Source organism: Neomonachus schauinslandi, chromosome 10, assembly GCF_002201575.2.
Source record: "Neomonachus schauinslandi chromosome 10, ASM220157v2, whole genome shotgun sequence".
NCBI classification, from domain to species: domain Eukaryota; kingdom Metazoa; phylum Chordata; class Mammalia; order Carnivora; family Phocidae; genus Neomonachus; species Neomonachus schauinslandi.
The window spans coordinates 108,954,436-108,967,618 of record NC_058412.1 but is presented as its reverse complement, the minus strand read 5'-3'; the positions used below and the strand labels follow the sequence as shown (position 1 = coordinate 108,967,618).

Sequence of the window (13,183 nt, the reverse complement as noted above, 5' to 3'; positions counted from 1 at the left end):
CATTCTCCCACTACTACTGGATCCTCACTGTTACCATCTCTTGCAGACTACCCCACAGCCTCCTCACTGGCCTCCCTGCTTCTGTCCCTGCCCCTGCCCAACCTCTTTTCAACAGAGAAGCCAGAGAGATCGTGCTGAGTCACTGAGTCAGGGCTTCCACCCCACTCCGCGTCAAAGCTTTTAAAGCCCTTACAACAGCCCCCACAGCCGTCTATGATCTGACTTCTATACGGGAGGAGTTTCTCCTCCTACTATTCCTTCCCTTACTTGACTCCGTCTAAGCACTGTGACCTCCTGGCTCTTCCCTGAACATGCCAGGCATATTTCCACCCTGGCACTCCCTGTCCTCTCTCCTGTGATGCTGTTTTCCTCAAATGTCTGCCAGGCTTGCTCCCTTCAGTTCTCTGCTCAAATGGCATCTTGAGAGAGGTATCCTGTGACTTCCTGCAGCCTATGTGATATAGCAACCCTCCTTCTGCACAACCTGCCCCCGCCCCAATTCTTCCCTACGGCACTGAACATCAGCTACATACACTGTTTATAGTGTGTCTCTGCAGTAATAATGTAAAGTGGTTGTTGAATGGTATAATCTGTGGCGCCTAAGCAGGACAGATGAATGAACTGGATGTCCAATCCTGGGTATACTCATGGCCACTCCAAGAAGGGGCCTCCACTCTTTACCTTGCAGAGAACATTTTCCCAACTGACCCAGCCTATCACCAAAAGGTCAGTTCCTACAGGAGGGAAGGCAAAATCTGAAGGCAGCCTTGCTGATCATATGGGCCTGGGCCCTTGGGAAGCTAGTGGTGGTGCCTGGGGGGACAGGTACAGCCTGCCTGAGCCTCTTCCTGAGTTCCTACAAATAACTCACCTGCAAAACAGCCCTTAGCTTTATCTGGGACTACATTATTCACACCCCCACCCCCAGATCTGCCTCAGTCTGACCAACTAGCAGTGCTTCAATCAAGAATAGGGTGTGCCCGGTTCTAGAGCTCCCCCATGAGGGCCTGGCAGCCAGAGAGCTGTAAAGTGAGCCCACTGCTCCCTGGTTTCTCCCCTGCCTGGGCACGTGTGTGTATTGCCACATGGGGTTCTTTCTCCTGGTTCTGCAATGTCTGGTTAGGCCTGGATGCAGGAGAACCACCCACACTGCCTGCCCTGCCAGGCCTCATGCGTACTTGTTAAGCGGGACTGACTGAAGCTTACATACTACTCCAAATCTCTTTGTGGTCATGTTTACCAGATTTAACTCTCCTGGTTAAGCGCCCCAGCCTTGCTCCTAAGCATTAGCTTTCCCCCTCTTCTAAACATCAAGTTTGGGAGCTTTTTATTTTCCATGTTTGGTATGAGCCTAGAGACTCATTTCTTAGGACCGAAAAGAACTGAAAGATTTACCAATCCTGCAGATTTTGGTCATTTTAATACCATGGGTTATCCTTTACAGAGAGTGGCTAGAGAATTCCCGGGTTTTCAGAGCATTCCATTCAATGGAGAAAGGTTGGAGTGAAAACAGGCCCCAAAGTCCTTGGTGAGACCAGTGCATCTGGGCACTACAACCAGGAACTGCTGTGGCAAGGGAAGAGGCTCTTGGTGTCACTCACTGTACTTGCTGGGACAGGGAGGCTGCTAGACCCTCCCTCCCTCCCCAGCCCTTGCCCTATAATCATCCTGGCCAGGGCCTCCGAACAGGAGGAAGCAGGCCTCACTACAGAAGGAAGCACACTGCTCCAGCTACCAGAGTTTGTACTTGACCACTTTGGCTAAACTGCCTCGAATGCATGATGAAGGCAAAAAAACCTGGCTTGTCATGTTTGCCTCTTGTCAGTTCTCTCTTTATTAAAAATAAAAGCAAAACAACAAAACAAAACAAAACCCCTGCAGGACTTTAACTTTCTTTCTTTTTAAACAACAGATATCCTATTCAAGTGTCCTTTGGCCTCTGTTTTATGTTTGCAATTTAAGCCTACAATTTGGGCATGTGTTTTAGATTAATTCAACTTTTGTTTTGAGAGAGACTTTGTTTATAAATATTTTAAATAATCTAAAGAATGATTTTACAATATTCTGGAGTATAAAGAAATACAATCCCTCAAATTCCTTAAAATTAGTATTTTAAAATACAGATTTCCCCAGTTTTATGTATGTGTGTGTGTGCGTGTGTGTGTTTAAGTTCCAAACAATTCTGTCACCTGTGTAGGTTTCTATATCCATCCCACAGTCAAGGCACTGAACAGTTCCAACACCACCAGGATGCCTTGTGCTGCCTTTTTATAACCACGCCCACCTTCCTCCTGCCTCCCACTCCCATCCCTAACTCCAGGCAATCACCATTCTGTCCTCTATTTCTAAAATTTTATCATTTCAAAATACATTTATTTTATTTATTTTTTATTTTTTTAAATATATATATATATTTTAAATATATATATATATTTTAAGATTTTATTTATTTATTTAACAAAGAGAGACACAGTGAGAGAGGAAATACAAGCAGGGGGAGCGGGAGAGGGAGAAACAGGCTCTGTGCTGAGCAGGGAGCCTGATGTGGGGCTCAATCCCAGGACCCTGGGATCATGACCTGAGCCGAAGGCAGACGCTTGATGACTGAGCCACCCAGGCGCCCCAAAAATATATTGATTTTAAAAACAACAACTCCACTGGATATCAAAGCTCAACACCACTGCCCCACTGCTGCAGTAAGCCAAATGGAACCAGGCCACTCTAGGGGCAAAAGAAAACTCTGCCTTATATCACAGCATTCCTCCAAGAATCCTATAAATGAAGATAAAAGCCACATTCAGGAAATACAATTCTCAGTTTGAGAAGCCACTGGAGTCTCCCTTTACCGGCAACCTCTCAATACTGGGCTCAAAGGTCCAGCCCCAAGGAGATGGTCATGCAAAAAGGAGGCTGCCATGAGCTCTCTGCTGAGCCTCAAAGAGAATGGGCCCAGCTTGTTAAGAGCAGTGTCTTAGCGAGAGCCATAGCATTTAGTTGGTATTTCCACTTGAATCCTTCGGGAAGTCTGAGGTCCCTAGCATCCTAGGACTGTGACTGGGCAAAGGCTGGGTCTGAGTACAACTCAGACTGGGCTAGCTATACACTGTCACTGCAATCCAGAGCAGCCAGGGCAGCTGACACATTTGCAGATGAGCACTGTCAGAGACAAGGGGTTAATGATGCTCTCTCAAGTGACGGAAGATGGCAATGCCCTACACAATGTCAAACTGCTGAATCTGACTCCAGGTCCACATCCCCAATGACTCTCAACTTCGGCCCGGGCCAATCTATTCCTTTGACCATTAGAAGCAATGGAAAACCCAAAATGGGCGCCTGGGTGGCTCATTTCATTGAGTGTCTGACTCTTTTTTTTTTTTTTTTAAAGATTTTATTTATTTATTTAACAGAGAGAGACAGCGAGAGAGGGAACACAAGCAGGGGGAGTGGGAGAGGGAGAAGCAGGCTTCCTGCCAAGCAGGGAGCCCGATGCGGGGCTCGATCCCAAGACCCTAGGATCATGACCTGAGCCGAAGGCAGACACTTAACGACTGAGCCACCCAGACGCCCCTGAGTGTCTGACTCTTGATTTTAGCCCAGGTCTTGATCTCAGGGTTGTGAGTTCAAGCCCTGCGTTGGGCTCTGGGCTGGGCATGGAGCCTACTTAAGAAAACAACAACACACACACAAGTGGTTGCAAGCCTAGACTCTTGCTCTGTGGCTTCCATGACCTCAGCCCACAAGCAGGACAAAAGGTCTGAAGGAAGGGAAGCCCAGGGCAGGTGTGAGAACAAGGCCTGAAGGAGAGGAATGATGTCCTGGTGGGCTGGTGGGGTGCACAGTCCTGCCCGCCTCCAGCCTAAGGACCACCAGCCTGGCTTTTCTAAACTTCTCACCATCCACCGAGGAGACTCAACAGGGCTTTGGATGTGGGCCTACTCTTTACTGGAAACAATTAGCCAATTGCACATAGTAATTATTATGAGCACAGAAAATATAGCATAGCATAAAAGCACTTTGTGAGAGCTGCCAAAAGCTTCTGTATTACCAGCCATCGTGAAGACCACAGCCTGTGTTTTCCTGACCTGGCATGTTCTCCTCTGGGCTGGAGGGTAGTGGGCCTGCACAGAGCTCCTCTCTGGAAGGCCTTAGAATGGGTCAAGGTAAGCTCCTTGAAGCCTGGGTCCCTGAAGCAGTAGTACTCATTCTGTCAAATCTGTCCTCTGAGAGAGCTTCCTGCCCAGCTGGACTATTTATGCTCCCCACTGAGGGTCCCAGGAAACCTTCCTGGACCAGCCATCCTGGGGATGGTGGGGCTCAAGACTGCAGAGTGTGGGGGCTGTCTCTGCAAGTCCACATGAGGAAGGACTGAAACAAATGGCAAAGGAAGAGGCTTAGGGATCACTATTGTTACAAGAATTATCAAAGAATCTTGCCCAGAAAATCTCTTCCCTAATTCTCTACCTTTTGGGGATACCATGATACTGAAACCAAACTTAGTTTTTTTTTTTTTTTTTTAATTTGACAGAGAGAGACAGTGAGAGAGGGAACACAAGCAGGGGGAATGGGAGAGGGAGAAGCAGGCTCCCCGCTGAGCAGGGAGCCTGATGTGGGGCTTGATCCCAAGACCCTGGGATCACGACCCGAGCCGAAGGCAGATGCTTAACGACTGAGCCACCCAGGTGCCCCATCCAAACTTAATTTTTATTTAATTTAATTTTTTTTGGCAGGGGGAGGGTTGAGGGAGAGGAAGAGAGAGAATCTTAAGCAGGCTCCATGCCCAGTGTGGAGCCCGATGCAGGGCTTGATCTCACAACCCTGAGGTCATGACCTGAGATGAAATCAAGAGTCAGACGGCTTAACTAACTGAGCCACCCAGGTGCTCTGAAACCAAACAGAAAACTTGTGTGCAAGCTACAGCAGCCACTCTGGGCCACGAGATAGCAACCAGAGTCCTTGCTTGTTTAAGGCCTCTGGGTAGTGCAGACTCTGCTCATGAACATGTGGAGGTCGTTCTGTGCCCCAGGCTAGCCACATACAAAATAACAGTAATGGCAAGGTCATCACCATACCCCACTGTCCCCAGAAGACTTCTAGTACTCACCCTTGCAACACCACCAGCAGTCGGGTCTTTTTGCGCATGTAGGCTGATTGGCGGGCAGAGCGGTTCTGCTGAGCCTCCAGGACACTGGAAAGGTATCTTTGGAAGTGGGCAGCATGAAAACATTCGGAGCTATCCATGATTTGGCGGTATACCATCCACCTGGAAATGGCAAGTATAATCTCAGCCTAGGGGCCACCTGATGGCCTGGCCCCACAGGCTCAGCCAGTGGATCCAAATGTGACTGACCAGTACTCCCCACAGACATTCTGCCCAGTGACCCTGGACAGGAGAAAGCAATCCTGGCACACAGAAACAGGCGGAGAGCACTGGGTGGGGAGCTCCATATCCTGAAACCACTATCACTGGAACTTTTGATAGGAAATGCCTTGCCACAGGGAAAAAGGTCAGGTAAGCACATGACCATCAGTCAGACTTTGGAGTTGAGAAAGACTCCTTCTGAACAGGCAGTCATTTCCTGAAGGATCATCCAGTAAAATGGTTTCAGTCTGGTGCTCAGTAAAACTCTTGCTAAGTGAGCAGGGTGAAGAATTCAGACTAGTTCTACAACAAAAGCAATGGATACGAGGGAGAACTGGCTAGCCACTTAGTACTTAGAAGAGGCCCAATATTTCCCTAGCATGTCTCTAAAACCTGTCCAACCTCCCAAATCTCCCTGAACTCCCAGACTTCTAGGCGATTTCCACCTTCTCCATTCCCTATGGCCTCCTGCAAGATGCCTTACTTTGAGGTAGACTAACTAGATATTAAATGTCTGTTCAGTTAGCCAGGGTTGTTTAGTAATCTGCTGGCCATATGAACGTAATGGATGAATGATTTCCCCAATTTCCCCTAAGCCGACATGTCCCAGCTGCACTGGAACTGACGCAGTCCCCTTGTGGTCAGGGATGGATCACATCTATCAGTTCCCAAGTTCTAACTACTCTGGTCCTGAATGGCCCTGCTGACGGGGCATACTCCCAGGCTTTTGCCTGTGCTGGTTCTGCTGCTACAGTGCTCATCCCCAGATTTCCAAAGGTTCACTCCTCATTTCCTCAGGCCTCTGCTGAAATGTCCCCTTCTCAGTGAGGTCTTCCCTGAGCACCCAATTTAAAACTGCAATCCTTCCCCCAGCTCAAACTCCCTACACCCTTCTCTACTTTGTTTTCTCCATAGCACTTTTCACTAGCTAATATACTACTTTATCTGGTTAATCGTATTCCCAAACTAGAATGTAAGCTCCACAAGGGCAGAGACTTTCTAGTCTGTTTTGTTCATCTGTCACCCACACTTAGAACAGTGCCTGGCACACAGGAAGTGCTCAGTACAAACGTGTTAAATGGATGGATGGCTACCGTGCTGATACCAATCACACCAAAGGCCAGTACATGCTGAAGGTCTCCCAGTGCCTATGGGGCCCAGGCACAGAATCCCTTTCCCCAAAGCAAAGGCGGCAGCCATACTAACCTGCCATATTCCTTATGCAGAGTGACCAGAAAAGCACAGAGCTCGCTAGCATGACAGCCTGGGAGGCCAGTTACAATGCTGATAATTACCTACATGAAAGAAAAGTCATGTGGGTTTGTCATCCAACTGGGAGATGGCGTTGTGTAAAAGGTTAAGAGAACTGACTTCTGGAGCCAGGTTCTGTGGGTCTGAACCTCGGCACCAGCACTCACCTAGCTATGTGACCTTGGGCTAACAATAGAACCTATCCTGCAGGGTGGATGTGATGATTAACTGAGTTAATATATGTGTGTGTTAATATATAAGTGCTTAGAACAGTGTGTGGCACATAGCAAACACCATATAAAATGTAGTGTTACTAATACAATTTCCATGGAGCAGGTTTGACTAGATCAGTTAAAATACAACGGAAAACACTGGGCAGAAAGGAGGTCTGAGACAAAACGTCATGGGCTAAAAAACTGGTGTGGTAAGTAAGCTCAGCGAAGGAGAGGAGTGGCATGGGGATATTTCCGCCTGGCTTCCCAATCTGTCCAAACTGCATGGCCTGAGCTAAGGAAACAAACGGGGTGTAGGAAGCACTCCTGAGCCTTGACTAGGAGAAGAGGAGCAGGCTGAACTGTCCTAGCCGTAGCACACAATCAAATGAAAAAGGGCCCTCTGCAGGTATGTATTCCGAAACAACTTGAAGAAATCCCCTGACAGAGCAGGGGTCGAGCAGGGGAGGAAAGGAACCAGGTAATCACTGAATGGTACTGATGTAAATGACATAGCATGTGTTTTCTTTCACAATACACAAGACTCACCGGGAAGAGGCCTGGTCACAGATAACTTAGACTAAAGCTCAGCTTGGTGGCACTTATCACTTGAGCCGGTTACATCAGCAGAGGGAACCCTCCTCTTTTCTGGGAACCAGTTCTCCTTCCTCCCCTCTGACCAGGCCCCTACCCTGTATCCCTTTCTGCTCCTGCACGCAGTACTCCATGTAACTTTTTGTTTATCCTCCTCCTCACCTTGGTTCCTATTCCTCATCGCCCAGGCCCCTGCCTCTCAAATCACAGCACATGTGCTTATAGCCAGACACCTTCTTACTTTAAGGTCTGTCCTATAGCAGCCTTTTAATAAAATACAAGAGGTAGGCATTTTCATTTTTAAACTCTTGCCTAAGGGAAAATCAAGGCTTCTAATTGCTTAGTGCTCCTATTATCTTTTGCAGCTGAGCATCTTCTAGGTTTGCATATAAATAATGCCCTGAGCGTATTATGACATTTGGTTCTGAAGAAATGGTGGGAGGGGTAATGAGGAGGGGCATGTGAGATGGGAGCGGATTAAAATCTACTCTTGGGAAGACAAGGTTTATAAAGTATCACCTTACCCTGGTGATGCCAGCAAGGCCCAACTAATAAGGCCCTTCCTCTTATTAAGCTCAATGTGTAACCCACTGCCAGGTGAGGCCTTGTCACAGACAGAAAGAGCTGATGGCACGAGAGCACTGAGCAAGAATTTGAAAGACACAGAGAAGCCAGGGGAGGCACGGCAAGGGGCCAGGGCTTTATGGCTGCTGTGGGGCTTGGCTGGGGTCGCTGCAGATGCCTGTACACACTCACTACATAGAGCAGGTTTCATGCGTATTATTCTATCAGTATCCTAGGAGGTGGAGAGTCTTATGAAAGGGACTCTGCTTGAGCTCTTTTTGTTAACTGACACAGAAGATCCAAGGGCAGCCTATTGGGATTATCTTCCTGTGAATTCCCAGCATATTTGCTGAGCTGCTGTACCTTGTCATTTTCTACTCGGTAAGTAGGGTTGATTTCAGCTTGCTGAAGCAGGACAGGGAGATGGGTCCTCATCACAGGCTCCTGACTAATGCTGCTGATGGCGAAATGCTGAAGAAACCTAGAAAAACAAAGACAATGCTATTATGTTACCATCACCAGCCTTGCCTGAATGTTCTCTTTCACATGAGAAACTCGTTTAATTGCTAAAAAAGAAATCTTAGAGAGATTCACTCCACAGAATAAAATTGTACATGGTGTCACTACTACCTTTTACACTGATCCCTAAGAAGCTATGAAGAAAAAGGCGCTTAGAAAGGACCAACACTGAGGTTTCTGACATTTCAAAAGCTAGAACATTAAACATCTATAAACAGAAAACTGGAGCTCACCAGTCTAGCTCTGGAAGTTTGGCTGGGAGTAGCTTTAGAAGACTCTGTTTCTCCCCAGCAGAATGGCCCAGGACACTGAAGAGCTTCTGGGCATTGGAGTGTCTGGAATATCAAAAGTTCATAGATTAGAACTCCATCTCCCTACAGCACACATACTTTACATAACTTGTTCTGATGCTTTCAAGCCAGAGTCCCGTGACACAGTCAACACTTCCAAAACAAGCATCTCACTGACTTGGAACACAATGCAGCATTAGTGTATGAGGATGGGTGTGCCCACAGAGGAAGGTTCACCTGAAACCCTTGGTAATATTATGGGTTTCTGATTCTTGGTGGATTTCATCTCTCTTGACTTCTAGTTCCCCAAGGGCACTGGCTACCTGCAAGGGAAGCGCTGAAATGACTGTACTGGCCCTTTCAGAAGCCAAGACCCCTGTGTTACATAACGTAAGTTGTCCTGCAGAGAGAGCAGACACACACAGCTTCGGGAAACAAGCATAAGCACTGAAGGCAGCCACTTACAATCTCTTTTGTTCCACAGATAATCCATCTTCCTGGATCACTTTTAAAGACAGCCCTGAGTTAGCCTGCTGTTGCCAGGGGGAGAAGACCTAAACAAAACAGAATTTGAGCAAAGAACACTTTAAACCCAACAACAGGATATGGAATCCACATGGGGATTTGATGGTTGTTGAAAATCTAGACTGTCAGTACAGAGAAACACCATCATAACAAACAAGCTTGTTTCAAAAATAGAGGCCTGCAGCAATTTTGTTCTGTATTTTTCAAAACTAGAATTTCTTTCTGGGTTCCTCTCCCAGGGACTCTGCTCCTTCAGAGGCCAGGAAGTATGGAGTAAGGTGTCAGGTAACACTGTTCTGGCAGCAGGGGCACGTTCTTCCCTGGGGACAGGACCAGAAGAAGGAGCGGTTCACGCAAGTCCTGCCTAGGGGCAGAGAAATGGCTGAAGAGAATGTAAAGGGCTCTCTCTCTGTGTTCCTGGGTTGAAAGGACAAGCACAAAGAGGTAGGGAGGACCAGCAGGCAGTAGGAGGGAGACATGGACTAGCCTGAGATGCCACTCTGCAGCCAGGCCAGCTCTTCTCTCTTCCATGTTCGGTCAATCTGCCCTGAGAGAGGGACAGTCTCCTCACAGGCTGCGGCAATAAGACCTTTATGAACATTTCCACCAGTCATGAGGCTGGCCATGTGTTTAACTTTGGCTATTGCTTGGTCTCTAAGTGGGTTGTATAATTCTTGGTAAGCTCCCCCTCATGCAATCTATACCGAGTGCCTATAACATGCAGCCTGCCAGGTGGGACCATTCACAAGGGGAGGGCCTGTGAACCATGGGAAGGGAGAGACTAGGGTGAGGTAGAGAGCTCTGATCCATTAGGTAGGGCCAAATAATTCAATAAAGTAGCTAAAAGAAAAATGAGTCTAATTAGGATTTAAAGGGACAAAGAAGATTTGTCTTAGCAGCTAAAAAAGCCTTTTGTTCAGTTCCTTTAGGTTCTCATCTCTCAATGGCAAAAGCACCATTCCAGGACGCAAGGGGATTAGAAGCAGCCACCTCCACCAGCGCTCCCAGCTCTGCCTCTCATCACCTCACTCTTAGCCCTGAGATGTGGCCTTACCATCTAAACTCCTAAGGAAAAAAAAGTAGTATTTGTTTTGCAGACTAATGATTGGTGTTACCTCTGAGTAAAATGCTTGGTATATCTTTGATTTGGGGAAAAGGGCAATCATCAGAAAATTGCTTGATCCATGGAAATGAATTGGGAGATGAGGAAGCAACGAGCTTTTGAAGTCTATCAGAAGGGCAGCAACAACACTTGTGGAATCCTAAAGAGAAAAAGATGGAGCATCAGTGAGAAAAGCCATTGGCATGACACTAGCCCTCACAATTATTGTCAGGACACATATGACGAATTTCACTGTAATTATTTTCACATTATGTGGTGTACTGGGGTCCAATGATAGATGTGCTTTTCCAATACCCAGTTAAGGGAGATACAGGAAGTATAAGGGTCTTTTCTCCTAAACTGAAAATGTCATCTTAAAATTCTTTCTATAGTATCAATCCCTAATCAGATATATGATTTTTAAAAAAAGATTTATTTATTTTAGCAGGGGGAGGGAAGAGGGAGAGAGAGAAATCTTAAGCCGACTCCCCACCAAGCACAGAGACCAATGTGGGGCTCAATTTCACAACCCTGAGATCATGACCTGAGCTGAAATCAAGAGTTGGATGCCCGGGCGCCTGGGTGGCTCAGTTGGTTGGGCGACTGCTTTCGGCTCAGGTCATGATCCTGGAGCCCCGGGATCGAGTCCCGCATCGGGCTCCCTGCTCGGCGGGGAGTCTGCTTCTCCCTCTGACCCTCCCCCCTCTCATGCTCTCTATCTCATTCTCTCTCTCAAATAAATAAATAAAATCTTTAAAAAAAAAAAAAAAAAAAAAGAGTTGGATGCCCAACTGACTGAGCCACCCAGGCGCCCCGATATACGATTCTTTTAAAAAGTTATCTCTATACCCAACATGGGGCTTGAACTCACGACCCCAGAATTGAGAGTCACATGCTCTACTGAGCCAGCCAGGCGACCCATGATTTGTAAATATTTTCTCCCATTTTGTGGGTTGTTTTTACTTTCTTGATACTGTATTTTGACGCACAGAAGTTTTCAATTTTGATGAAGTCCAATTTATATATTTTTTCTTTTGTTGTCTGTATTTTTGGTGTTATAATCCAAGAAATCATTGCCTACTCCAAGGTCACGAGGACTTTACTCCTATGGGTTTTTTTTTATTATTATTATTAACATATAATGTATTATTTGTTTCAGGGGTACAGGACTGTGATTCATCAGTCTTACAGAATTCAGAGTGCTCACCACAACACATACCCTCCTCAATGTCCATCACCCAGCCACCCCATCCCTTCCACCCCCCACCACTCCAGCAGCCCTCAGTTTGTTTCCTGAGATTAAGAGTCTCTTATGGTTTGTCTCCCTCTCTGGTTTCATCTTGTTTCATTTTTTCCTCTCTTTCCCTATGATGCTCTGCCTTGTTTCTTAAGTTCCGCATATCAGTGAGATCATATGATAATTGTCTTTCTCTGATTGACTTATTTTGTTTAGCATAATACCCTCCAGTTCCATCCACATCGTTGCAAATGGCTCCTATGTTTTCTTCTAAGAGTTTAATAGTGTTGGCTCTTACATTTAGGCCTATGCTCCATTTTGATTTAATTTTTTGTATATGGCATAAAGGATCTAACTTCATTATTTTGCATGTGGATGTCTAATTTTCCCAGCACCATTTGTGGAAAAGACCTTTGAATGATCTTGGCACCCTTGTTAAAAATCATTTGGCTACATATGTGAAGGTTTATTTCTGGGCTATTTTATTTCACTGGTCTATGTATCTCACTTTATGCCAATACCACACTGTTGTTTAATTACTATAGCTTTGTAGTAAGTTTTGGAATCAGGAAGTGTGAGTTTTCCAACTCTGTTATTTTTTAAGATTATTTTGGCTACCTGGGGACACCCTAAGATTCATATGAATTTCAGGATGGGTTTTTCTACTTCTGTAAAAAATGCCATTGAATTTTGATAGGAATTGCATTGAATCTATAGATTGCTTTGGTAGAATTGTGGTCTTAACAATGTTAAGTCTTCCTATCCACGAACATGGGGTGTCTTCTCATTTATCTAGAACTTCTTTCATTTCTTTTTAATTTTTTTTTTTAAGATTTTATTTATTTATTTGACAGAGACAGCGAGAGACGGAACCCAGGCAGGGGAAGTGGGAGAGGGAGAAGCAGGCTTCCCGCCTAGCAGGGAGCCGAATGTGGGGCTCGATCCCAGAACCCTGGGATCATGACCTGAGCTGAAGGCAGACGCTTAACGACTGAGCCACCCAGGTGCCCCTCTTTCTAATTTTTAAATATTTTATTTATTTATTTATTTGTCAGAGAGAAAGACAGAGAGCACAAGCAGGGGGAGCGGCAGGCAGAGGGAGAAGCAGACTCCCTGTTGAGCAGGGAGCCTGACGCGGGACTTGATCCCAGGACCCTGGGATCATGACTTGAGCCAAAGGCAGACGCTGAACCAACTGAGCCACCCAGGCATCCCTGTACCTTGCTTTTAAAACTTAATTTACCATTAGCATCTACCAAGTTGCTACAAACAGTCTGTAAATATTTTTAAAGACTGCATCCCACTATCTTCTAAAGCCACCCTTATGGCTGGATATTCATACTATTTACATTTCTCCTTGTCAACAGGACCTTTTATTTACTTTTTGCCAATTTACTGTTATATATGGTAGTGTGAGGCTGTTTCTGATGTACTTCCATATATCTGTTAACTAACCTCATGTTAATAAAGACAGAGTTCTTCATAGAAAAGAAATATTAACTCATTTGTTTTAATCACCAAAAATGTTTT

At 46.0% G+C, this 13,183-nt stretch overlaps 1 protein-coding gene across 1 annotated transcript in view; it reads right to left on the bottom strand.

Moving 5' to 3' along the window:
• DNAAF9 (dynein axonemal assembly factor 9) overlaps positions 1-13,183 on the bottom strand; it is a 133,781-nt gene that overhangs the window by 36,637 nt on the left and 83,961 nt on the right. The window contains exons 22-27 of the mRNA XM_021689141.2: positions 10,430-10,576; positions 9,255-9,343; positions 8,733-8,834; positions 8,344-8,461; positions 6,566-6,654; positions 5,102-5,260 (exon numbers count right to left, since the gene is read on the bottom strand). Coding sequence (XP_021544816.2) covers positions 5,102-5,260; positions 6,566-6,654; positions 8,344-8,461; positions 8,733-8,834; positions 9,255-9,343; positions 10,430-10,576 — 704 coding nt within the window. The remainder of the gene's footprint in view (positions 1-5,101; positions 5,261-6,565; positions 6,655-8,343; positions 8,462-8,732; positions 8,835-9,254; positions 9,344-10,429; positions 10,577-13,183) is intronic.